The sequence below is a fragment of the Harmonia axyridis genome, chromosome 5 (assembly GCF_914767665.1).
Source record: "Harmonia axyridis chromosome 5, icHarAxyr1.1, whole genome shotgun sequence".
Classification (NCBI taxonomy): Eukaryota; Metazoa; Arthropoda; class Insecta; order Coleoptera; family Coccinellidae; genus Harmonia; species Harmonia axyridis.
In genome coordinates this window covers 18,971,429-18,998,039 of record NC_059505.1, presented here as the reverse complement: position 1 = coordinate 18,998,039, position 26,611 = coordinate 18,971,429, and the positions used below count along the sequence as shown (strand labels likewise).

At 38.6% G+C, this 26,611-nt stretch overlaps 1 protein-coding gene across 1 annotated transcript; it reads right to left on the bottom strand.

Annotated features, from left to right (window-relative positions):
* Window positions 1–206: 206 nt before the first annotated feature.
* Window positions 207–25,439, bottom strand: LOC123680849. The gene is made up of 2 exons (XM_045618964.1): window positions 24,888–25,439; window positions 207–3,329 (listed from the first exon to the last, which is right to left on the bottom strand). Exons 1-2 carry the CDS (start codon window positions 25,437–25,439, stop codon window positions 207–209), a joined length of 3,675 nt encoding a protein of 1,224 aa, XP_045474920.1.
* Between the last annotated feature and the right edge of the window lie 1,172 nt (window positions 25,440–26,611).

Sequence of the window (26,611 nt, the reverse complement as noted above, 5' to 3'; positions counted from 1 at the left end):
CAGACGCACAGAGAGAAGTTATCCTGTGGACGACGAGGATCGTTCGGGCGTTTCTGACCAGTGCGTGAGGATGCCTTGGCCCACCATAGCCCGGAATATAAATATATATATATATATATATATATTTTTTTTTTTTCTTTTTTTTTTCTTTTTCCACCTCATAGGGTTGGTATCTCTTAGTGCCGGGCAGAATTTGCCAAGGCATTTCAGATAGATGTAAGGAACTTCCGTACTATTCTAACATTCGCTAGTATGACCTCCCTCTGGGCTGTACTAATGAGGTCCACATCCAGTTTCAGTTTGACAGTATTCTCAACCAGATGTTTTTCTACTAATCCGTTCGTCGAAATTATCAGCGGTAGTATGGCTGTTGACTTTAGGTTGTATATAGTCTTAACTTCGAAGGCCAGGTCATGGTACTTGGTTGTCTTCTCAACATACGCCTTATATACATTGTCGTCGGCAGGAATTGTTATATCTACAATTTCAACTGTTCGTTCTCTTTTGTTGAAAAGCATGATATCTGGCCTGTTGTGTTTAATGGGCCTGTCTGTGTGGATGAACGTATCCCAATAGAGCTTGAAGTTATCATTCTCCAGAACACCGATCGGATGGTATTCAAATGGTTTTTTCAAATTTCTTATCAACCCACATCTCTTGGCAATTGCCTGGTGATATACCCTTGCCATCGCGTTATGCCGCTGTGTATAGTCCGTTGGTGCTAGTATGGGACAGGAGGAAGTTATGTGTTGCACGGACTCGGTCGCTTGTAGGCATTTTCGGCATTTGTCGGTTGGTATGTTCCGTCCCGTTATGTTTTTAATGTAGGATCTTGTGGGGATCACTTGATCTTGGATAGCGACCATTCTACCTTCTGTTTCGGGAAACAAGTATCCAGCTCTCAGGTAGGTAAGTGATTCCCTCTTATTAATTTCACTTTTTCCCAGGCTTCCAGGGTATCGTCCATGCAGTGCCTTACCACGCCATTCCTGGGACAGTTGTTCAAGAGTACTTCGCGGCGGATCCAGTTGGCCAGCCAAGTTCAACGGGCTCAGGTTTTCGTCCTCCTGGCATATGGCTTGGATGAATGGTGAGCGCTTGGAAAGAAGGTAATCTCTCATGTTCGAAACTGTGTTGTTATGTACTATTTCCAAGTTCTTCAGTCCTCGGCCGCCTTCATGCCTCGGGATGTACAGTCTGTTAACAGAGGCATGCGGGTGGTGGATTCCATGCCTGGTTAGGAGGGCTCGTGCTTTTCGATCTAGATCTTGTAGATCTGAAGTGGACCATTTGATCACTCCGAATGAGTACTCTATGCAAGGTATGGCCCAGATGTTGATTGCATTAAACATTGCCTTGGAGTTCAACTTGCTTTGAAGCACTTTTCTGAGTCTGGTCAGAAACTTCTCTCTGAACACACCCTTCATCTCAGTGGTCTTTATGTCCAGGGCTTGTTGCACTCCAAGGTATTTATAGGACTCTTGAGGACCCAGACCTGGTATGGTTATATCGTCCATCACATGCAGACCAGCACCGTCCTGCACTTTGCCCCTCTTCACGTGAATCACAGCGCACTTCTCAAGACCCATCTCCATTCCTATCGTCTCACTGAACGAAGCTACTATTTTAAGTTGTTGTTTTATCTGCTCCTCGTTCGCAGCATATAACTTGAGGTCGTCCACGTACATTTGGTGATTTATCTTAATGTTCCGTGCCTTATGGACGACGTATCCGTAAATTTGGTTTTTCAGTAGCTTGCTCAAAATGTTAAGTGCCAAACAGAACCAGAGCGGACTCAGGGTATCTCCCTGGAAGATACCTCTCCGGATTTTTATTTCAGCGGTCTTATAATATTTATTTTTGGAGTTAACTACCAGCTGTGTGCGCCAAGTCTTCATCATATGCTCCAGTAAGGCTATAACCGGTTTAGAAATTCCGTATAGGTGGAGTGTTTTTTTCAGCCAGGAGTGCGGGATCGAGTCAAACGCTTTCCGATAGTCCACCCAAGCCAGCGATATGTTTCTCTGTCTTCTTTTCACCTGTTTAGTGATAATGAAATCAGCGATCAGCATCTCCTTGCATCCTCGGGCATCTCTTCGGCATCCCTTCTGTTCAGGTGCCAAAATATTACTTTCGTTTACATGCTTCCAAATATGACGCGTTAAGAACCCTGTCAGCACTTTGTAGATTGTAGGGAGACAGGTAATAGGTCTATAGTTCTTAGGGTTGGCTGCGTTGTTTCCTTTCGGCAGCATGTGTGATATTCCGAGTGTGAAGAAGTCAGGTATTTTGGTAGGATCTTCAAGGGTTTCCTGGAAAAGTTTCGCAAGGTGTTGATGCGTTGCCGCGAAGTATTTCCACCAATAATTTTGGATTTTATCCACGCCAGGGGCTGACCAGTTATTTGTTTTTTTCAGCGTCGCTTTAATGTCTTCCTCTGTAATGGTCACATCATCCATCCGATATTTTGATGATTCCCTTTCGGCTTCTCTGACCCATTGTGGACTGTCGTCGTGGATTTTCTCTTCCTCCCATATGTTTTTCCAGAACAGGTGCATTTCTTCTTCAGTGGGCGGTTCTTCCCCAACGGAGGTTTCATCTTCAAGCTGGCGGAAAAACTGCTGCTGATTCTTATAGAAGAGTTGGTTATTCTTGTATCTTTTAACTCTTTCGTTGTATCGTTGGAGCCTGCAACCTAATACTTTAATCTTTTGTTTCAGCCTGTCAGATATCACGACAACACTTTCCCTGAAGCAGCTGTTTCGAGCTTTGATCTTGAATGTGGATGCTATCTGGCGTGTCAGTTTCTCAACCCTGCCTGATGGTGGTTGGGTGCTCAGGTAAGTATGTAATATGCCGATTTTTTTTCTGATATCTGTTATCTTTTTTTCTAGCCGCTGTTTCCAAGGTGGTGCTGTTTCCTGTTTCTTTGGTTGTGTATCTACTATCTTCGCCCCCAATTCAGTGCATGCAGTAATCGCGCCCGCGTAAACGAAATCCGTTACCTGCTCCAGCGTTCCTGTTAGTGGTAAGTTTCTCTCAAGTAATTTGTCGATTTCGTGTACCTTTTGCAACATTAACTTCGAGCCTTTCATTCTAGGTATTCTTGGCCTGTTTTCAGGTGGTATTCCAGCGTACAAGAGGTAATTTTTGAGGAGTTGTCGATCTAGCGTGCTGGGTTTGACTGCGCTGCTTTCTTCCTCTTCTGGTGTCTGGGTAGGAACTGTCCCAGTGGGTTCACGACAATCGTATATTGCGCTTCGTGGATAACAGCTGAGCTTAATGTTGTCGAGCTCTATTGCAGTGAACTTATCGTTATTCAGCAACCACTTGATGAAAAGTATATATTCGATAAGTTAGGGATTGTGCGAGAAATTCGCCACGGACGCTCAGAGACTGTTTTTCGAATGGACGCTTTGAAGATAGCGGGATGTATATATATATATATATATATATATATATATATATATATATATATATATATATATATATATATATATATATATATATATATATATATATATATATATATATATATATTTTTTTTTTTCACACTCTCGTGGGTTCAATTAGATTCGCCGGGTGCTAGCACCAAGGCGAGATCCTCTGAGTCCTAATGAGGATAGACCACCTGCCGAATGATGTTGACCGTCCCCAGTATTACGGCTTTCTGCATCCAACATAATGCGTTGATGGGGAGTTGAAGTTCTCGTATGTGTTGTACGGTTTTTCTGTGGACGACGAACCTATATATATATATATATATATATATATATATAGATTTGTTTGACCGCTTATACAGACCCGAATCGATATACTCTACCGACTTTTCAGTCCAAAACTGACGTTGTCAGACCCGGCTCCGGGTCTGGTAGCGTTTAACCATATATTCTTGATCAGGGATGTTCGGGGATGCCAGGGGTAAATTTATATATATATATATATATAAATATATATATATATATATATATATATATATATATATATATATATATATATATATATATATATATATATATATATATATATATATATATATATATATATATATATATATATATATATATATATATATATATATATATATATATATATATATATGCCAACGGTCTCGTCCACCGAAAGACCATCCAACATTTAAAAGAATTGAACTTGCCCCAAAATACGATCACATGGATGCAGAAAGCTGTCATACTGGGGACAGTCAATATCATACGTAAAATAATATACCCTCATTAGGAGTTGCTCTTGACGCATTGACGCCCGGGTAACTCTGAAAAACCACAAATGTGGAAAAAATATATATATATATATATATATATATATATATATATATATATATATATATATATATATATATATATACATCCCGCTATCTTCAAAGCGTCCATTCGAAAAACAGTCTCTGAGCGTCCGTGGCGAATTTCTCGCACAATCCCTAACTTATCGAATATATACTTTTCATCACTGAACAGAAGAGGTCGTTAGATGTCCGCAAACTTACTTTGGTCAATATCTATTTTATCAACTCTCATTCTAACGATTTCCGAGCGTCATTTCAAGAAACCTTCCTAGAGCGTCCAAAATATACAACAAAACTTTCACCTTGCCGATTACTAGGCGTCCAGGCTATGTTGCCAGTTAGGGCACTGTCGGCAAGACCGAGGCTTCTCTAGAAACAAACAAGAACAGACTCTGCCGACTGATTTACGATCATTCATGCGTCATTAATCGTAGAAAAAAATCACAACAGCTGCACTCGCACTCCAATAAATGAATCTCGACCGAGTTCGGCGTTTGAAACTTTTGCTTCAAGCGTTGACCTCGCTAGGCTTAGCCTTGATATTAATAAATGGGGATTGGATTGGAATATAATATGAAACGAATTTTCAAAACTTGGATATTTCAGAACCTGTTTGTCACATGGTGTTGAAATTTTGTGTCTATATGGCGGGCATCTGTAAAATGAGTTCTATGAAATCTCATCTTTAGAGGTATTTCAAGTAAAAAGAAAATTGAAACCTCTGATTTGATGAGTTCTCAAACCACAGAAGGTCATAAATAAAAACTTTTGGACCGTGTGTTGTTTGTATTTTAAGGGTTCATTCCAGATACTTAGACAAGAACAGAGAAATGCAACTATGTGGATACAAAGATGCATGATAAAAATTCCGATTGCTGTCCAACATAGGGCGGAAAAGAGAAACGTGTAGTTTTTTTTCAATCCGTGAATTAAGAGAAGTATGTGGACGTCGGTGGAAAAATTTTAAAATATATTTCAGAATACTCTTTAAACATGATCCGTTGCCAATATACGATGGTACATATCGAAAAGAAAAGAATTTATGTATGCATTTATTATTTCCTGATTCTTTTTCGTCTCTCCGTATTTCGTATAATTCTGAGATTTCTATTTGTCATTTAGCAAATTCTTAATGCCAAACAGAACGTGATCACAAAAAAGCGAGACAAATCACTAAATCGTTTGCAGGAATCATGACTTCCTGAATTTGAGTGAGAATGTCAACGTTCTTCAACCTCCGAACAAAAACTAACTGTCGAATAGATTCGACTATTTGAATTTTATATAACTCAACCTGAAATCAGCTCCTTGATTTACGTCAGTGCTCTTCTAGAATTTCTGATTTTTGTATATCTGCGGTATCATTGGATGGAGTTCGCCCTCTTACGAATTCATCTTTCAAAATTCTAAAATGTTTCTTTCGTAAGTTATTGCAATAACTATCAGTTTCCGATAGGTCGACCGTAAATACAATAACTTCTGAAAGAAAAGACTTAGAGACTCGATATTTGTAGAGCAGGATTTGAGATTACTTGATTCCGTAGATATATCCATTCGAAATTGTAATTTCGATTTGTCCGGATTGAAATCTGCTACTTGGTTAAAAAATTACGGCGTTAATCATTTTACAGAACCTCGTGAGGAAATGGCTTAGAAGCTCCTGGTTTTGTTTTTTTTGTATAACTCTTTGAATATTTCACAACCTATGTTTGGTAGTGCGTATGTATGAGTTTTTTTTTCTTGAAATTTTGAAAAACTGATATATAATCGGAATGAAATAATTCGATGAGGTTTCATTGAACTATCATATCAAATTGAAAGAAGAGATGGAAAATTAGACGTAATTCCTCGATTCTTTATGTCTCCGTGCCAAAAGGGGGCGGGTCAGTTAGTATCATCTTAACATCGACATTTACTGACACAAATCATTGAACCACTGAAGAATATAATATCAAGATCCTCACAAAATGTTGTACGAACGCAATTTCTCACAAAATTTTGTTGGCACCATTTGGTTAGTGAATTCTTGAAAAAAAAGGTTTCTAAAATGTTCCTTATTTTTGTTGAAAAACATTTCCTTTTCTTCAGATTCCAATGAAATTCGTTTTTGCGCGCATATTCTAGCGGAACAGCGTGCTATCGTTTGCCCCACTGTCTATAATTTTCGAATTTTCGAGCGAAAATGGTCTCGTTTCCACGATAACTTGAAAACGAAAAGAGGTATCGACATGAAATTTCGTTCGGCCAGGTTCGTTGATGGGCCGAATCGCTCGAGGGGTTTAGAAGTTATGGTCATTTAAATTTTTGAGTTAAAGCCAATATCTCAGGGAATTATAATGCAATCGCACTCAAACTTGGTGGGTACCAACGTGCAACTTCGGGCCGAATTTTTTCGAGATAGTATCGATAGTTAATTAAAAAAAAATTATCAGATTCCAATGAGTTCTAGCACATGTTTTGATGCTGAAATTTCAGAACAGCGTACAAAATTTCAATTTCATCCGTTTTCAAGTTTCGGAGATATAGGGAGAAAAAATATGTAAAATATTGTGATATTTTTCCTTGGTACGGTTATTATTTCTGAAATAACTTAACAAATATGAATCCGATCACGATAACACTCAATGGTTAAATGCGAATCACTTACACGCATTTGGTCGCGAAATTTTGTCGGTATCGTATCAATAGTAAATTAAAAAAAAATTGGAAAATCATTGACGTGAAGTCATCAGCTTTTGCGCGCATGTTCAAAGCAGACCACCAAGTGAACATGCGCGCAAAAGCTGATGACTTCACGTCAGTGCTTTCCAAATTTTTTTTTTCCAACAGCACCTAGAAAAATTCCATCTGAATGGTATCGTGAAAAATTTCAATCAAGCGCGGGTAAACGGCGGGAACTACAGCTCACTTTCTGGTCTAGAAACGGTATTATATCAACTATTAGCTTATGCACTCACATTTGACATTCAAGTTTCATTATGATCAGATTAACATCTCTCGAGTTATTCCAGAAATAAAAAATTAAACGAAAAAAATAAAAAATAACGAAATTTGACATATTCTCTTCGCAATATCGCAACAATTCGCAATTCGCAACATTGAAATCGAGTAAAATTGAAATTATGTTTACTCTTGGAAAATGTCGACGTCAAAACACGTGCAAAAATAAATCAGAAATCTGATGAGTACTTTTCGAAAAAAAAATTTTTTCAAAACAAATTGCAAAAATTTTCCAAATATATTTTTTTTAAATTTCCAAGAATTCGATCTCATTGAAAAAAATCAGAAAAGTTGCGCGTCAGTACTCTCCATTAATGTACCAAGTTCGAAGGCGATCGCACCATTAGTTCATGCGATATTTATCACATAACCTCAAAAATTCAAATGACTATAACTACGAAACCGCTCGACCGATTTGGCTGGATATCGAACATAGCCGCGGCATTTTGACTCGGAACCTTCTCTAAAAAATTTCAGATTGATTTCTACCTGCGTTTTTCCGTAATCGTGCCTACGGACGGTCGGCCGGACAGAATCGATTTTGACAACGGATTCTTCATCAGTGAGTCGAACTTAGTGGTTTAAAACCATTTTTCGCGAGGAAATTCGAAAAGACTGACATTGTGACGAAATGATAGCACGCTGTTCCCCTTGAACATGCGCGCAAAAAATGCAAGAAGAGTTAATCTTTTGTTCGCAAGCGATAATTTCACGTCAGTGCTTTTCTAGAATTTGTTCCTCGGTTTCGTTGTTATCTCCGAGATTACCCAAAAATATTGATCCTGTTGTAACCGAACTGGACAATTGGTTGAAGAATATCCACTTGCAAAATATTGTATTGATCTTATTATTTAGTAAAGTCAAAATCAAATCATTTTAGAAAATTTCATACCCGATGATGATTAAATTAGGAGGTTAGATTCAGAATATCAACGCGCAGTTTGCTCGCTAAAGTATCAATTTCCAAAATCACCCTGTATCTCTTGAACGGAAACAGTTATGCAAAATCTGATTAGACCAACTTGAGTTTCACGAAAAAGTAGGACAGGAACGTGAAATTCGCAGGGCTCTATCTTAAATAACAAGCGAGAAACCTGGCAGTCTCACCCAAAATGGGATGCACTGTACAGACACCGAAAAAAAATTTTTCAACAAAAGTCAGGAAAATAGTTTTTTTCTGAATTTACAAACATTAAGATTCTAACAAATCGTTGCAAGAGCAAGTGCGTCGGTATTCTACTAATTGCGCATTTTGGATATTATCGAATCAGTATTTCTTGACTTATTCTGGAAATAAGAACGAAACCTAAGAAAAACGCGACCTTTGACAATTTTTTTCTCAATATCTCCGATAGTTGAAAACGGAACAAACTGAAATTTTGTACACTATTGTGAAATATTGACAATAATGCGTGTGCAAAAATGCACTGAAATCTGATTGGTAGCTTCTGATGAAAAAAAATTATTAAAAATATTTTCGAAAAATATTCTTTTAAGATTTCAGTAACAATACGACCTCAACAAAATTTTGGGCGCCAGTATTCTACAAGTAAGTACAAGTTTAAATTCGATCACATGAGTAGTTTTTGAGATATTGAGGAGGAGCCTTTAAAGATTCAAACTCAAAATCCTATCATGAAAAAACTTAGTTACTAGTTGAAAATTGCTAGTACAGAATTTTGTGCAGAGTTGCATGATGACCGCTTCTTCAGAACAATCCCACACAAATATTAACATGCGCGCGAAAGTTCCTGACTTCACGTCAGTGCTTTTCTAGAATTGTTTACTATATTGACCAGCCTAAATTCAAATATAATATTATTACAATTGATACAGATCTGGATTCCAGAAACTATATACAGATTGAGCACATTCACTAAATCAATATTTCATCCGAACAGATGTCTTTATGGAAGCGCGAACTATCCCTGAATTTTCCTACGTGGTGATGTTGGTTGTTTCCCGAAAACCCATTGGGTCTTCCTGCTGAAACCACAAATGGACGGCTGGCTTCTGTTGTTGACTCTGTTGTTTCTTTCAAGTGTTGCACATCTTAACACTTGTTCACCGTACTGATGAGGGCCGAAAGCCCGAAACACGTGTCTACGGTTAGCATTTCTCTGTGGGGGACTGTCCTTATCCTTTTGTGCTTTGTTTTATGAACCCTCGTTATCCTTTACACATGTGATTATCCCTGGACTCGGATGTCACGCAGGTAGCTATAGCTTCCTACGTGGTGATGTTGGTTGTTTCCCGAAAACCCATTGGGTCTTCCTGCTGAAACCACAAATGGACGGCTGGCTTCTGTTGTTGACTCTGTTTGTTTGTTGTTTCTTTCAAGTGTTGCACATCTTAACACTTGTTCACCGTACTGATGAGGGCCGAAAGCCCGAAACACGTGTCTCGGTTAGCATTTCTCTGTGAGGGACTGTCCTTATCCTTTTGTGCTTTGTTTTATGAACAAAAACCCTCGTTATCCTTTACACATGTGATTATCCCTGGACTCGGATGTCACGCAGGTAGCTATAGCTTCCTACGTGGTGATGTTGGTTGTTTCCCGAAAACCCATTGGGTCTTCCTGCTGAAACCACAAATGGACGGCTGGCTTCTGTTGTTGACTCTGTTTGTTTGTTGTTTCTTTCAAGTGTTGCACATCTTAACACTTGTTCACCGTACTGATGAGGGCCGAAAGCCCGAAACACGTGTCTACGGTAAATACAATAACTTCTGAAAGAAAAGACTTAGAGACTCGATATTTGTAGAGCAGGATTTGAGATTACTTGATTCCGTAGATATATCCATTCGAAATTGTAATTTCGATTTGTCCGGATTGAAATCTGCTACTTGGTTAAAAAATTACGGCGTTAATCATTTTACAGAACCTCGTGAGGAAATGGCTTAGAAGCTCCTGGTTTTGTTTTTTTTGTATAACTCTTTGAATATTTCACAACCTATGTTTGGTAGTGCGTATGTATGAGTTTTTTTTTCTTGAAATTTTGAAAAACTGATATATAATCGGAATGAAATAATTCGATGAGGTTTCATTGAACTATCATATCAAATTGAAAGAAGAGATGGAAAATTAGACGTAATTCCTCGATTCTTTATGTCTCCGTGCCAAAAGGGGGCGGGTCAGTTAGTATCATCCTAACATCGACATTTACTGACACAAATCATTGAACCACTGAAGAATATAATATCAAGATCCTCACAAAATGTTGTACGAACGCAATTTCTCACAAAATTTTGTTGGCACCATTTGGTTAGTGAATTCTTGAAAAAAAAGGTTTCTAAAATGTTCCTTATTTTTGTTGAAAAACATTTCCTTTTCTTCAGATTCCAATGAAATTCGTTTTTGCGCGCATATTCTAGCGGAACAGCGTGCTATCGTTTGCCCCACTGTCTATAATTTTCGAATTTTCGAGCGAAAATGGTCTCGTTTCCACGATAACTTGAAAACGAAAAGAGGTATCGACATGAAATTTCGTTCGGCCAGGTTCGTTGATGGGCCGAATCGCTCGAGGGGTTTAGAAGTTATGGTCATTTAAATTTTTGAGTTAAAGCCAATATCTCAGGGAATTATAATGCAATCGCACTCAAACTTGGTGGGTACCAACGTGCAACTTCGGGCCGAATTTTTTCGAGATAGTATCGATAGTTAATTAAAAAAAAATTATCAGATTCCAATGAGTTCTAGCACATGTTTTGATGCTGAAATTTCAGAACAGCGTACAAAATTTCAATTTCATCCGTTTTCAAGTTTCGGAGATATAGGGAGAAAAAATATGTAAAATATTGTGATATTTTTCCTTGGTACGGTTATTATTTCTGAAATAACTTAACAAATATGAATCCGATCACGATAACACTCAATGGTTAAATGCGAATCACTTACACGCATTTGGTCGCGAAATTTTGTCGGTATCGTATCAATAGTAAATTAAAAAAAAATTGGAAAATCATTGACGTGAAGTCATCAGCTTTTGCGCGCATGTTCAAAGCAGACCACCAAGTGAACATGCGCGCAAAAGCTGATGACTTCACGTCAGTGCTTTCCAAATTTTTTTTTTCCAACAGCACCTAGAAAAATTCCATCTGAATGGTATCGTGAAAAATTTCAATCAAGCGCGGGTAAACGGCGGGAACTACAGCTCACTTTCTGGTCTAGAAACGGTATTATATCAACTACTAGCTTATGCACTCACATTTGACATTCAAGTTTCATTATGATCAGATTAACATCTCTCGAGTTATTCCAGAAATAAAAAATTAAACGAAAAAAATAAAAAATAACGAAATTTGACATATTCTCTTCGCAATATCGCAACAATTCGCAATTCGCAACATTGAAATCGAGTAAAATTGAAATTATGTTTACTCTTGGAAAATGTCGACGTCAAAACACGTGCAAAAATAAATCAGAAATCTGATGAGTACTTTTCGAAAAAAAAATTTTTTCAAAACAAATTGCAAAAATTTTCCAAATATATTTTTTTTAAATTTCCAAGAATTCGATCTCATTGAAAAAAATCAGAAAAGTTGCGCGTCAGTACTCTCCATTAATGTACCAAGTTCGAAGGCGATCGCACCATTAGTTCATGCGATATTTATCACATAACCTCAAAAATTCAAATGACTATAACTACGAAACCGCTCGACCGATTTGGCTGGATATCGAACATAGCCGCGGCATTTTGACTCGGAACCTTCTCTAAAAAATTTCAGATTGATTTCTACCTGCGTTTTTCCGTAATCGTGCCTACGGACGGTCGGCCGGACAGAATCGATTTTGACAACGGATTCTTCATCAGTGAGTCGAACTTAGTGGTTTAAAACCATTTTTCGCGAGGAAATTCGAAAAGACTGACATTGTGACGAAATGATAGCACGCTGTTCCCCTTGAACATGCGCGCAAAGAATGCAAGAAGAGTTAATCTTTTGTTCGCAAGCGATAATTTCACGTCAGTGCTTTTCTAGAATTTGTTCCTCGGTTTCGTTGTTATCTCCGAGATTACCCAAAAATATTGATCCTGTTGTAACCGAACTGGACAATTGGTTGAAGAATATCCACTTGCAAAATATTGTATTGATCTTATTATTTAGTAAAGTCAAAATCAAATCATTTTAGAAAATTTCATACCCGATGATGATTAAATTAGGAGGTTAGATTCAGAATATCAACGCGCAGTTTGCTCGCTAAAGTATCAATTTCCAAAATCACCCTGTATCTCTTGAACGGAAACAGTTATGCAAAATCTGATTAGACCAACTTGAGTTTCACGAAAAAGTAGGACAGGAACGTGAAATTCGCAGGGCTCTATCTTAAATAACAAGCGAGAAACCTGGCAGTCTCACCCAAAATGGGATGCACTGTACAGACACCGAAAAAAAATTTTTCAACAAAAGTCAGGAAAATAGTTTTTTTCTGAATTTACAAACATTAAGATTCTAACAAATCGTTGCAAGAGCAAGTGCGTCGGTATTCTACTAATTGCGCATTTTGGATATTATCGAATCAGTATTTCTTGACTTATTCTGGAAATAAGAACGAAACCTAAGAAAAACGCGACCTTTGACAATTTTTTTCTCAATATCTCCGATAGTTGAAAACGGAACAAACTGAAATTTTGTACACTATTGTGAAATATTGACAATAATGCGTGTGCAAAAATGCACTGAAATCTGATTGGTAGCTTCTGATGAAAAAAAATTATTAAAAATATTTTCGAAAAATATTCTTTTAAGATTTCAGTAACAATACGACCTCAACAAAATTTTGGGCGCCAGTATTCTACAAGTAAGTACAAGTTTAAATTCGATCACATGAGTAGTTTTTGAGATATTGAGGAGGAGCCTTTAAAGATTCAAACTCAAAATCCTATCATGAAAAAACTTAGTTACTAGTTGAAAATTGCTAGTACAGAATTTTGTGCAGAGTTGCATGATGACCGCTTCTTCAGAACAATCCCACACAAATATTAACATGCGCGCGAAAGTTCCTGACTTCACGTCAGTGCTTTTCTAGAATTGTTTACTATATTGACCAGCCTAAATTCAAATATAATATTATTACAATTGATACAGATCTGGATTCCAGAAACTATATACAGATTGAGCACATTCACTAAATCAATATTTCATCCGAACAGATGTCTTTATGGAAGCGCGAACTATCCCTGAATTTTCCTACGTGGTGATGTTGGTTGTTTCCCGAAAACCCATTGGGTCTTCCTGCTGAAACCACAAATGGACGGCTGGCTTCTGTTGTTGACTCTGTTGTTTCTTTCAAGTGTTGCACATCTTAACACTTGTTCACCGTACTGATGAGGGCCGAAAGCCCGAAACACGTGTCTACGGTTAGCATTTCTCTGTGAGGGACTGTCCTTATCCTTTTGTGCTTTGTTTTATGAACCCTCGTTATCCTTTACACATGTGATTATCCCTGGACTCGGATGTCACGCAGGTAGCTATAGCTTCCTACGTGGTGATGTTGGTTGTTTCCCGAAAACCCATTGGGTCTTCCTGCTGAAACCACAAATGGACGGCTGGCTTCTGTTGTTGACTCTGTTGTTTCTTTCAAGTGTTGCACATCTTAACACTTGTTCACCGTACTGATGAGGGCCGAAAGCCCGAAACACGTGTCTACGGTTAGCATTTCTCTGTGGGGGACTGTCCTTATCCTTTTGTGCTTTGTTTTATGAACCCTCGTTATCCTTTACACATGTGATTATCCCTGGACTCGGATGTCACGCAGGTAGCTATAGCTTCCTACGTGGTGATGTTGGTTGTTTCCCGAAAACCCATTGGGTCTTCCTGCTGAAACCACAAATGGACGGCTGGCTTCTGTTGTTGACTCTGTTTGTTTGTTGTTTCTTTCAAGTGTTGCACATCTTAACACTTGTTCACCGTACTGATGAGGGCCGAAAGCCCGAAACACGTGTCTCGGTTAGCATTTCTCTGTGAGGGACTGTCCTTATCCTTTTGTGCTTTGTTTTATGAACAAAAACCCTCGTTATCCTTTACACATGTGATTATCCCTGGACTCGGATGTCACGCAGGTAGCTATAGCTTCCTACGTGGTGATGTTGGTTGTTTCCCGAAAACCCATTGGGTCTTCCTGCTGAAACCACAAATGGACGGCTGGCTTCTGTTGTTAACTCTGTTTGTTTGTTGTTTCTTTCAAGTGTTGCACATCTTAACACTTGTTCACCGTACTGATGAGGGCCGAAAGCCCGAAACACGTGTCTACGGTTAGCATTTCTCTGTGAGGGACTGTCCTTATCCTTTTGTGCTTTGTTTTATGAACAAAAACCCTCGTTATCCTTTACACATGTGATTATCCCTGGACTCGGATGTCACGCAGGTAGCTATAGCTTCCTACGTGGTGATGTTGGTTGTTTCCCGAAAACCCATTGGGTCTTCCTGCTGAAACCACAAATGGACGGCTGGCTTCTGTTGTTGACTCTGTTTGTTTGTTGTTTCTTTCAAGTGTTGCACATCTTAACACTTGTTCACCGTACTGATGAGGGCCGAAAGCCCGAAACACGTGTCTACGGTCAGCATTTCTCTGTGAGGGACTGTCCTTATCCTTTTGTGCTTTGTTTTATGAACAAAAACCCTCGTTATCCTTTACACATGTGATTATCCCTGGACTCGGATGTCACGCAGGTAGCTATAGCTTCCTACGTGGTGATGTTGGTTGTTTCCCGAAAACCCATTGGGTCTTCCTGCTGAAACCACAAATGGACGGCTGGCTTCTGTTGTTGACTCTGTTTGTTTGTTGTTTCTTTCAAGTGTTGCACATCTTAACACTTGTTCACCGTACTGATGAGGGCCGAAAGCCCGAAACACGTGTCTACGGTTAGCATTTCTCTGTGAGGGACTGTCCTTATCCTTTTGTGCTTTGTTTTATGAACAAAAACCCTCGTTATCCTTTACACATGTGATTATCCCTGGACTCGGATGTCACGCAGGTAGCTATAGCTTCCTACGTGGTGATGTTGGTTGTTTCCCGAAAACCCATTGGGTCTTCCTGCTGAAACCACAAATGGACGGCTGGCTTCTGTTGTTGACTCTGTTTGTTTGTTGTTTTTTTCAAGTGTTGCACATCTTAACACTTGTTCACCGTACTGATGAGGGCCGAAAGCCCGAAACACGTGTCTACGGTTAGCATTTCTCTGTGAGGGACTGTCCTTATCCTTTTGTGCTTTGTTTTATGAACAAAAACCCTCGTTATCCTTTACACATGTGATTATCCCTGGACTCGGATGTCACGCAGGTAGCTATAGCTTCCTGCGTGGTGATGTTGGTTGTTTTCCGAAAACCTATTGGGTCTTCCTGCTGAAACCACAAATGGACGGCTGGCTTCTGTTGTTGACTCTGTTTGTTTGTTGTTTCTTTCAAGTGTTGCACATCTTAACACTTGTTCACCGTACTGATGAGGGCCGAAAGCCCGAAACACGTGTCTACGGTTAGCATTTCTCTGTGAGGGACTGTCCTTATCCTTTTGTGCTTTGTTTTATGAACAAAAACCCTCGTTATCCTTGACACATGTGATTATCCCTGGACTCGGATGTCACGCAGGTAGCTATAGCTTCCTACGTGGTGATGTTGGTTGTTTCCCGAAAACCCATTGGGTCTTCCTGCTGAAACCACAAATGGACGGCTGGCTTCTGTTGTTGACTCTGTTTGTTTGTTGTTTCTTTCAAGTGTTGCACATCTTAACACTTGTTCACCGTACTGATGAGGGCCGAAAGCCCGAAACACGTGTCTACGGTTAGCATTTCTCTGTGAGGGACTGTCCTTATCCTTTTGTGCTTTGTTTTATGAACAAAAACCCTCGTTATCCTTTACACATGTGATTATCCCTGGACTCGGATGTCACGCAGGTAGCTATAGCTTCCTACGTGGTGATGTTGGTTGTTTCCCGAAAACCCATTGGGTCTTCCTGCTGAAACCACAAATGGACGGCTGGCTTCTGTTGTTGACTCTGTTTGTTTGTTGTTTCTTTCAAGTGTTGCACATCTTAACACTTGTTCACCGTACTGATGAGGGCCGAAAGCCCGAAACACGTGTCTACGGTTAGCATTTCTCTGTGAGGGACTGTCCTTATCCTTTTGTGCTTTGTTTTATGAACAAAAACCCTCGTTATCCTTTACACATGTGATTATCCCTGGACTCGGATGTCACGCAGGTAGCTATAGCTTCCTACGTGGTGATGTTGGTTGTTTCCCGAAAACCCATTGGGTCTTCCTGCTGTAACCACAAATGGACGGCTGGCTTCTGTTGTTGACTCTGTTTGTTTGTTGTTTCTTTCAAGTGTTGCACATCTTAACACTTGTTCACCGTACTGATGAGGGCCGAAAGCCCGAAACACGTGTCTACGGTTAGCATTTCTCTGTGAGGGACTGTCCTTATCCTTTTGTGCTTTGTTTTATGAACAGAAACCCTCGTTATCCTTTACACATGTGATTATCCCTGGACTCGGATGTCACGCAGGTAGCTATAGCTTCCTACGTGGTGATGTTGGTTGTTTCCCGAAAAGCCATTGGGTCTTCCTGCTGAAACCACAAATGGACGGCTGGCTTCTGTTGTTGACTCTGTTTGTTTGTTGTTTCTTTCAAGTGTTGCACATCTTAACACTTGTTCACCGTACTGATGAGGGCCGAAAGCCCGAAACACGTGTCTACGGTTAGCATTTCTCTGTGAGGGACTGTCCTTATCCTTTTGTGCTTTGTTTTATGAACAAAAACCCTCGTTATCCTTTACACATGTGATTATCCCTGGACTCGGATGTCACGCAGGTAGCTATAGCTTCCTACGTGGTGATGTTGGTTGTTTCCCGAAAACCCATTGGGTCTTCCTGCTGAAACCACAAATGGACGGCTGGCTTCTGTTGTTGACTCTGTTTGTCTGTTGTTTCTTTCAAGTGTTGCACATCTTAACACTTGTTCACCGTACTGATGAGGGCCGAAAGCCCGAAACACGTGTCTACGGTTAGCATTTCTCTGTGAGGGACTGTCCTTATCCTTTTGTGCTTTGTTTTATGAACAAAAACCCTCGTTATCCTTTACACATGTGATTATCCCTGGACTCGGATGTCACGCAGGTAGCTATAGCTTCCTACGTGGTGATGTTGGTTGTTTCCCGAAAACCCATTGGGTCTTCCTGCTGAAACCACAAATGGACGGCTGGCTTCTGTTGTTGACTCTGTTTGTTTGTTGTTTCTTTCAAGTGTTGCACATCTTAACACTTGTTCACCGTACTGATGAGGGCCGAAAGCCCGAAACACGTGTCTACGGTTAGCATTTCTCTGTGAGGGACTGTCCTTATCCTTTTGTGCTTTGTTTTATGAACAAAAAACCCTCGTTATCCTTTACACATGTGATTATCCCTGGACTCGGATGTCACGCAGGTAGCTATAGCTTCCTACGTGGTGATGTTGGTTGTTTCCCGAAAACCCATTGGGTCTTCCTGCTGAAACCACAAATGGACGGCTGGCTTCTGTTGTTGACTCTGTTTGTTTGTTGTTTCTTTCAAGTGTTGCACATCTTAACACTTGTTCACCGTACTGATGAGGGCCGAAAGCCCGAAACACGTGTCTACGGTTAGCATTTCTCTGTGAGGGACTGTCCTTATCCTTTTGTACTTTGTTTTATGAACAAAAACCCTCGTTATCCTTCACACATGTCATTATCCCTGGACTCGGATGTCACGCAAGTGGCTATAGCTTCCTACGTGGTGATGTTTGGTTGTTTCCCGAAAACCCATTGGGTCTTCCTGCTGAAACCACAAATGGACGGCTGGCTTCTTTTGCTGACTCTGTTTGTTTGTTGTTTATTTCAAGTGTTGCTCATCCTAACACTTTTTCACCGTACTGATGAGGGCCGAAAGCCCGAAACACGTGTCTACGGTTAGCATTTATCTGTGAGGGACTGTCCTTATCCTTTTGTACTTTGTTTTATGAACAAAAACCCTCGTTATCCTTTACACATGTTATTATCCCTGGACTCGGATGTCACGCAGGTGGCTATATAATTCAACAATTTTAATTCCCAATATACAACAATAGTTATAAGTTTGATGAGGGGTGTGGAAAAATTGATAAGTGTTATAAGTCACTCTTCTTTATTTCATTTAGTCGACGTTTCGATCCCGATGTAAACCTTCTTCAGGACTCTACAATAGCAATAGAAAACAGTCAAAACATGGCAATCAAAAAACATGTAAAAATAGTAAATACCGATATACAGAGTTGTAAAGATCCTATTTGAACACAAATCAATAGCTCTCAAGAAAGCAATGAACAAGAACATCAACAAATTTAGCGAAAAAAGAACGGATACTTCGTTAGCACAAGAGTAAAAATCAATTATCATATGTAAATAAGGTGAACAGAATAATCAACAAAATGAGAGGTTGTCAAAAATGTTGTCAACCAGACTTGCCACAGAAAACAGCACATGATAGATGAAACATAGAATAGCATTAAATCACATTGGTCGCAGTAATTCACTCTCACCGAACTCAGAACAAATACGATTGTTGAAAGACTCCATGAACCGAATCCAATCCCCTCTCACAGAATTAGTCCGGAACACAGAATTCATTATTACGTTATCCCTACGACTGCAGAACTTGTGGAAATTCTCACTCTATTTGATCCATCCAATTCATTCCCACCAAATTGGTCATAATGAATCAAATAAGTATAGATGGAGCTAATATTGTTTACATCCCTTCTGTAATTCATAGAACAAGTGTGGCGTTCAATATGGTACATTTCTAAGAACCATCTTTTCTTTCCACTTACTTCACATTCAAGGATTTTGGTGGAATCATAATTCATTGGGTGATCTTTGACCCGGGTTGGTCTGCTAGGGCACAAATCTTATTTGTATTTTTGATGTCGCTCTTGTGTTGAGCAATCCTTCTCTTCAAAAGCTAGGACGTCTGACCAATATACACCTCACTATATATTGAACATGGAAAACAATATACCACACCACTCATATTATCAACAGTCATCCCATCTTTCACTCGACTGTATAGTCTGTCAATTTTAAAATAAGATTTCGGAATCAATTTATTTTTTGTGGTCTTCAGGCGGTCAATTGATGCATTAGTGATACCATTTATTATGGGAATAGAAGAGTAAAGAATTCTATCTACGTTCTCAGTGTCCACAGTGGTGGATGCGCCCCTCTCTCCATTCGTTGGCTGTCACGAAGGAGTGGTATTGTTAATTAATCTGGACAACAACCTTTTTGGGGATTCATTCTCTAGCATCAATTGAAACAATAACCTCAGATTCTGCTGCCTTAGACTTGGATAGGCAACTTTTTCGATGCGATTCTTCAATCCTAAAATCATGTTCACCTTTTGTCCATGTGGGTGATTAGAAAAATAGTGTAAGTATCTCCCTTAACTTGTTGGCTTTCGGTACCAATCCAGAATGAGCCTATTTTCTAGTGTTCGAATCACCCTTGTATCCGGGAATGGGAAACCACTCGCTGTTTCTTCCTCCAACGTGAACTGTATATTTTCATGTTCACTGTTGAACCTGTCTAGAACGAAAGCAACCTGGTCTTTAGGTACAGCACATATTAGATCATCAACATATTTCTTGATGAAAGGAATGTGAAAAAGAATACTATCAAGAATGCAGTCCAGAATAAAAACCATTACTACTTCAGCAATGGACGGACTGAAGTTGGAACCCATAGGGGAACCGAGCACCTGCTTGAAGAATCTACCATTAAAAAGAAAATAGTTTGAAGAAAACAGGAACTTGATGGCATGGATGAATTCTTCTTTTGGTAGACTTGTTTGGTTTTTGATAGTATCCCACTTGTTCTCAACAGCTGAGACTGCCAACTCGACAGGAATGTTGGTGAAAAGAGATACAACGTCCAGGCTGATCAGGACATAATCAACAGGTAATTGGAAATCATTCACATAGTGGTCAAAAGCAAAGGAATCTTCAATAAAATATCTACTTCTGGTAGAAGAAAGATATTTAGACAGGATGTCTGAAACAAAAACTGACAGTTTGGATGTGGGGGTGTTAACAGATGATATTATTGGTCTCAAGGCAAGAATGGGTTTGTGGATTTTTGGTAAACCGTAGAATCTAGCGGGAACTGAATTATAAATGTACAGTAATTTACCTTGTACTTGTGTTATGTGGCCCTCACTGACCCTTCGCTTAATCAATGCATTACATTCACCTTGTATTGTAATGGTTGGATCTCTGTTTGGAAGAAGTTGGTAATATTGTTCATTAAGAGTCCGTTCACGCGGCGCAAATTCAGGCGTTTTCTTAACTAATTCGGTCTTGATTTTCTCAGGAACGGTAAACGCTATCGAGATGATTCAAAACAATATTGGAAGGTCTTTATCCCTTGTATGTTCGTTAGGTAATAATTTCACTTTAAGTTGCAAATTAATTGTTTTATTGAAGTAGAAAGTACGATTTTCAATACCAATTTTGAATAATTTATTGTCGCTTCAGTTGACCTAAATTCGAAAATCTAATACAAATTGGTCATAGCCTATTTCTTCTTCTTTCCAATGATACCAATTAGAAATATATTACATCATAGTCACTCAAAATTCTATGTGACGTTGTAAATCTGTTTCAAGTGCCAGAATTGTGAACTAAAAATCGTTGCTCCTCCCTGAGGGGCGTGGCTTGTAGCTATCAGGACCGTCTTTTAGAAAATATATTCTTGTAAACCTGAATTATTTGTCACGAACAAAAAAAATATTTTGCCGCTTATACCTGCATATTTCTATTGCAGCATTGATTATCTTTAGAGCCATACGACCGTAACTTTCTCGAATGAAAAAATGAATTCCTCATGGAAGGTTGTGGATTGGATCCAATGGTCAATTAATTACTTCGGACCGAAGGTTTCGTAAGTTTGGGAAAAAGTAAATGTCTTTTATTATGAAGGAAAGCGATTCGGATGTAATGATGGCTGGCAAATTACCTTGTTTTTACCATATTTCATATAATACAAAATTTGGGAAGTTCAGAAGCTCTCTTAGATTCGGTATTGTGCTTGAGGATAATACTTTGGAAGTTAACAAGAAGTGATTTCGTGTAAATTTATTTGAGTTATTTCACGATTTTATTGCCACATCAGATAAACATCAGTTGTAAATAAAGGTTATTCGGTACTCTTTTGTGTACCGTATTATTTCATTGCTGGACAATTTGACAGTTTCTAGGTAGGTTCAGCATTGCATAGGTACCTGAAAGAAGGCAATTTCGGAGTAAAGATTCAAAATGGTCTATTTTTGTACCGATACATATATTTCTACTTACTCAATGATTTTATGTAGAAATGAAGAATATTAACTATACCTGACATTGAAATAACGCATTTTCAAACTGAAATTTCTAGAATGGTATTTTCAATTTGGGGTTGAGGTACCTATTCCTAGAAGTTTTCATATCTATTTGGCCTGTGCATTTCTTCTTATAATTTTGTTTATGTGTATTGAATCGAACCTTTTTTGCTGGGAAATATCTTTGTATGAATTCCGAATTGTTTATATTCTGCAATTCATAGATTCTCTGAAAGAACTTTCTAATCACTCCGTTTTTTTTTAATGAAATTTATCTAATATGCGTTTGGTGAAGGAAATAAAAATTGGGTTTCAGTCGAAATTAGTTTTCGTACGTGATATGTGTAGAATTTTGAAAACAATATGTACTTGTCCAGAACATCCAGAAATACTTGATATAAGCACATCCGCCGTCAGTAGTATCATGAATCACGGTGATGGTTATGCACAGCTGAAGAAAATAGGAATGATATGAATATCCCTTGTTTTTCATTTTCACTGTAAGAAAGAAAGTTTATTCAGAAGTAGGTAACAGAAAATCATTCAAAATTTTTTAAAATGATCATAACTATAATAATTTCAAAATAAAAGAGTACACAATGAAGTATGTAATGCCTGGGAACAGATAGCGTTGAAATCTATGGAAGAAGCCGCAGCAGAAGAAGTGAACTAAGAGATCGAATGTGGAAGTATCGACATAAATGGTACACCTTCAATAACGGTATTTTGTGATGGTAGTTGGGCTAAACGATCTTATCGAAACTGGGGAAATTATAATTCACTCTCCGGAGTTCCTACAAAATTGTTGGGATGCAAACTGGAAAAATTTTATATTTGGGTGTAAAAAAAAGTATTACATAATATGTCAAAGAGTTCAAACTAACAATGACATACCAACAGAGCATACATGCTATAAAAATTGGAATTCATCTTCGACCGCCATGGAAGCTGAAGGATTTTGTTCCAGTTCACCTATGTACAACAAAATGATAGCCGATGGGGACAATAGTTGTTACAAAAAATTCTTGATAGTAGACCTTATGAACATTGTACTTACAGTTCAGAAAATAGAATGTACCAATCATTTACTGAGGAACTACTGTAACAAATTACGAGAACTCTCGAAAGCACGTAGTGTTCTAGGGCCGTTGAAGAATGTGATCAGCAAAAATATTTCACGATGCAGAACGGCTATATTAAAATCTGTACAATTCAGAAAAGGAAAAAACGCATGAAGATAAAATTAATTTTTTGAAGATGGATATTTATGATAGCGTCAGTCATATATTTGGTGAACATAAGAATTGTGCCACATTAGGCTACTTTTGTGAGAAAAAAGTAGCTGATTAAGACAACTATATGCAAGATTTGTGACAGTTCGATAAAGAGGAGAAAATTATGCAGGTGGTGAGATATTTAGCACTACATGCCAGAAGTCTCATAGAAAATGTAACAACGATTGTGGAACAATTCAATGCTATGATCAAAGAGTAAGAGGTAAAAGAATTAATTACGCTTTGAGAAGATGCTACCAAAGTCCTTGTTAGGCAGTAGTTGTTGCAAAGAATAAAAAAAACCGCTATACGCTATACACAAAGATATGATAGGTCGTAGTCCAGGACAAACGGTGAAGAGAATGGAACGAAGTAGTGTCTTCAAAAAGAAAAAGAAGAAGGGACTGGAAGCTACAGTTCTCTGCAGGGCCAGATAATAATTATTGAGAAAATTGTGAAAACCCAGACATGGATGAGGAAATATTCCAATTATATAGGACTGAATTCTTGAGGGGTTTAATCAAAACAGAAGAAGCTCATAAAGAAATTGAGCTGAAAACACGGCTTCGAACTGATTCCGCTGATTGGCATCAGCAGAGGAGGAAATTGTTGACGGCTTCAATATTTGGAAAAATATGTAAAATGCCTCCTATGTCAAGTTATTGCTCAATAGTTGAAAGCATTTTATATAAAAATTTTTCTGCAAAAGCTATAGATTGAGGAAAAATAATGAAGATCGAGCGAAGCGTCTATTAGAGAATGAATTGTGCTCGAAGATCACAAACAGTGGCCTTTTTATTAATAAAAAAAAGGTCTAGGTTCTTCTTTAGATGGCATTTTTGAAAAAAGTAATCATTCAATTGAAATCAAATGCCCTTTTTTAGCAAGAAATAATATGATAAAGGACGCTATTGTAAGGAAACAAATCACATATTTGGAAAAAATGATGATCAGGAATATCGATTGAAACAAAGTCAGAATTATTATTTTCAAGTTCAGGGACAATTAAATATAGCTGAGAGAGAAAAATGCTTTTGTCGTGTGAACTTTGAAGGACACTTTATTCATCGAAGTCAATATCGATGAAGAGTTTTTCGAAGGAAAATGTCATTAGAACTGTGTTTTACCTGTAATAATTGACCTAAGACATAGAGGTTTAAAAATAAGGATCCTCAATACAAACTAGATCTTCAGGATAAGAAAAATTGAAGAAAACAGAAGGCGATTTGAGTTATATCATCATGAACCAAGCTGATTTTTTTTAATTATAACAAAGTACTATTCCTTAAAACTGTAGATATTTATGAAATGAGTTCATCAAAATTCTCAATGAAACTTTTTTATTTCGGATTAGATATTTCAAAATTCATTCCATTTAATTCATAAGGGTTTTTAACAATTCAAAAAATGAGGATAATGGTATATCAAAGCGTATTTGGATTCTCAATTCGATATCAAGTAATTATGGAAAGTAGAGTCTTTTTCAAGACCGAAAAAACTCTGTTCTATTATAAAGAAACCGTCTTTACAATCACAACCATAATCATAGGTGACCATTTGACAATCATTTCATTTCATCAAAATGTCGAAAACGCGGCTGCATATTCCGACACGCACTAGTAGAACTCGAGAAAGAAACGAGATCATCCCAATGCGTTACAAATTCATTCTATATGGGCTGAGGGCCTAATACGGTCTCGATATTTTACTACGATAGTCCACGCCCACCCGCTCTTGCCCCTTCACGTTGCGACCCCTCTGCTTCCCAAGCAGTGTGGTGTAAACAGACTCTTAAGCAAAATTGGGTTGGAGAGCTCTATGTACTGATCCTTATCCATCAATACCGTAACATTGCCTTTATCAGCCCGTAATACAAGCAATTCTTGATGTTCACTTAGGTACCTCTTCATCATCATCATCATCATCATTCAGCCCTAAACCGTCCACTGCTGGACATAGGCCTCCCCAAGGCATTTCCATCTTTCTCTATTCTGTGCGGCTTCCATCCAGTTGGTGTGGATTCTTTTCAAGTCATCGGTCCATCTCATTGGAGGTCGGCCTCGGCTTCGCTTGTCTGCTCTTGGTCGCCATTCCAGAATTTTCCTTGTCCACCTTCCGTCGTTAGATCTTGCAACATGTCCTGCCCACCTACATTTAGCCCTCGTCACTCTCTCCAACACATCATCCACACCCGTCCTTCTGCGAATCTCCTCGTTTCGAATTATGTCTCTTGGATTTATTCCCAGCATCAATCGTTCCATCCTGCGCTGCGTTTTCTGCAGTTTTCTTGCCGATGCTTTGGTCAGGGTTAAGGTCTCTGCACCGTAGGTTAGAACGGGTAGAACACACATGTTGAAAGCCCTTCTCTTCAGCTTGGTTGGAATATCGCTCTTGAAGACATCACGAAGTTTGCCATATCCTAAAGTTGTTCTTCTGAGCAGTTCTGCTGTTTGGTTGTCTCTACCAATCCTCACTTCATGCCCCAGATATATGTAACTATGGATCATTTCTATCTGTTTGTTGCTACACTCAATAGCTTATTAGGGACTAGATTGGTCATCATCTTTGTTTTTTCGAGATTTATCCTCAGTCCGACCACCTGTATTGCGTTTTTTAGTTCTTGGACGATAATAGCGGCTTCTCCTAGATTGTCAGAGATGAGCACGACATCGTCGGCGAATCTAAGATGATTGAGTCTTTCCCCATCGATACTGATGCCCTTGTTTTCCCATTCCAACCTTTTGAGCGCATACTCTAGAACAGTGATGAATAGTTTAGGTGATAAAGTATCACCTTGTCTTACGCCTCTTTCTATTTTAATTTTCTTTGTCTGGGAGTGAAGGTTGATAGTTGTTGTGGCGTTGTTGTATACAGGGTGGCCATTTGAAAACGAAACAGACGAGATTACAGACGAAATAAAGTTTTTCGATAGAAATGCTCGGACAGGTCGATTTCTGTTTCGAGGGGGACAACTTAAGATGTAGGTTAAGGACGCATAGCGCTTCAACCCTTGCTGCTACAACCCCCACCCCCAATTTTTGAATAGGGAAGATGGGGTGAGTGATACCTCATTTTAAAGGTATTTTTATACTGATTTCAGCACAGTAATTGTTTTTTCATTTTATGCATTAGTTCTCGAAATATTCATGCGTTAGTTAGTTAGGAAGGAAGCCACAGTCATGGTTGTTTTGAAGCTCAAAATGTCGATTTTTCACAAAACACTACAAGTGCCATGAAAACACCCCTTCATTTTCAAATACTTAGTTAAGAATATTTCGAGAACTAATGCATAAAATGAACAAACAATTACTGTGCTGAAATCAGTATAAAAATACCTTTCAAATGAGGTATCACTCACCCCATCTTCCCTATTCAAAATTTGGGGGTGAGGGTTGTAGTAGCAAGGGTTGAAGCGCTATGCGTCCGTAACCTACATCTTAAGTTGTCCCCCTCGAAACAGAAATCGACCTGTTCGAGCATTTCTATCGAAAAACTTTATTTCGTTTGTAATCTCGTCTGTTTCGTTTTCAAATGGCCACCCTGTATATTTTTGATGACATTTGTATATCGATGGTCGATTCGACATTCATTTAATGCTTTTTTAATGGCCGTTAATTCTACTGTATCAAACGCTTTGTGGAAATCAACAAATGTTAGGACTAAGGGTCTATTATATTCA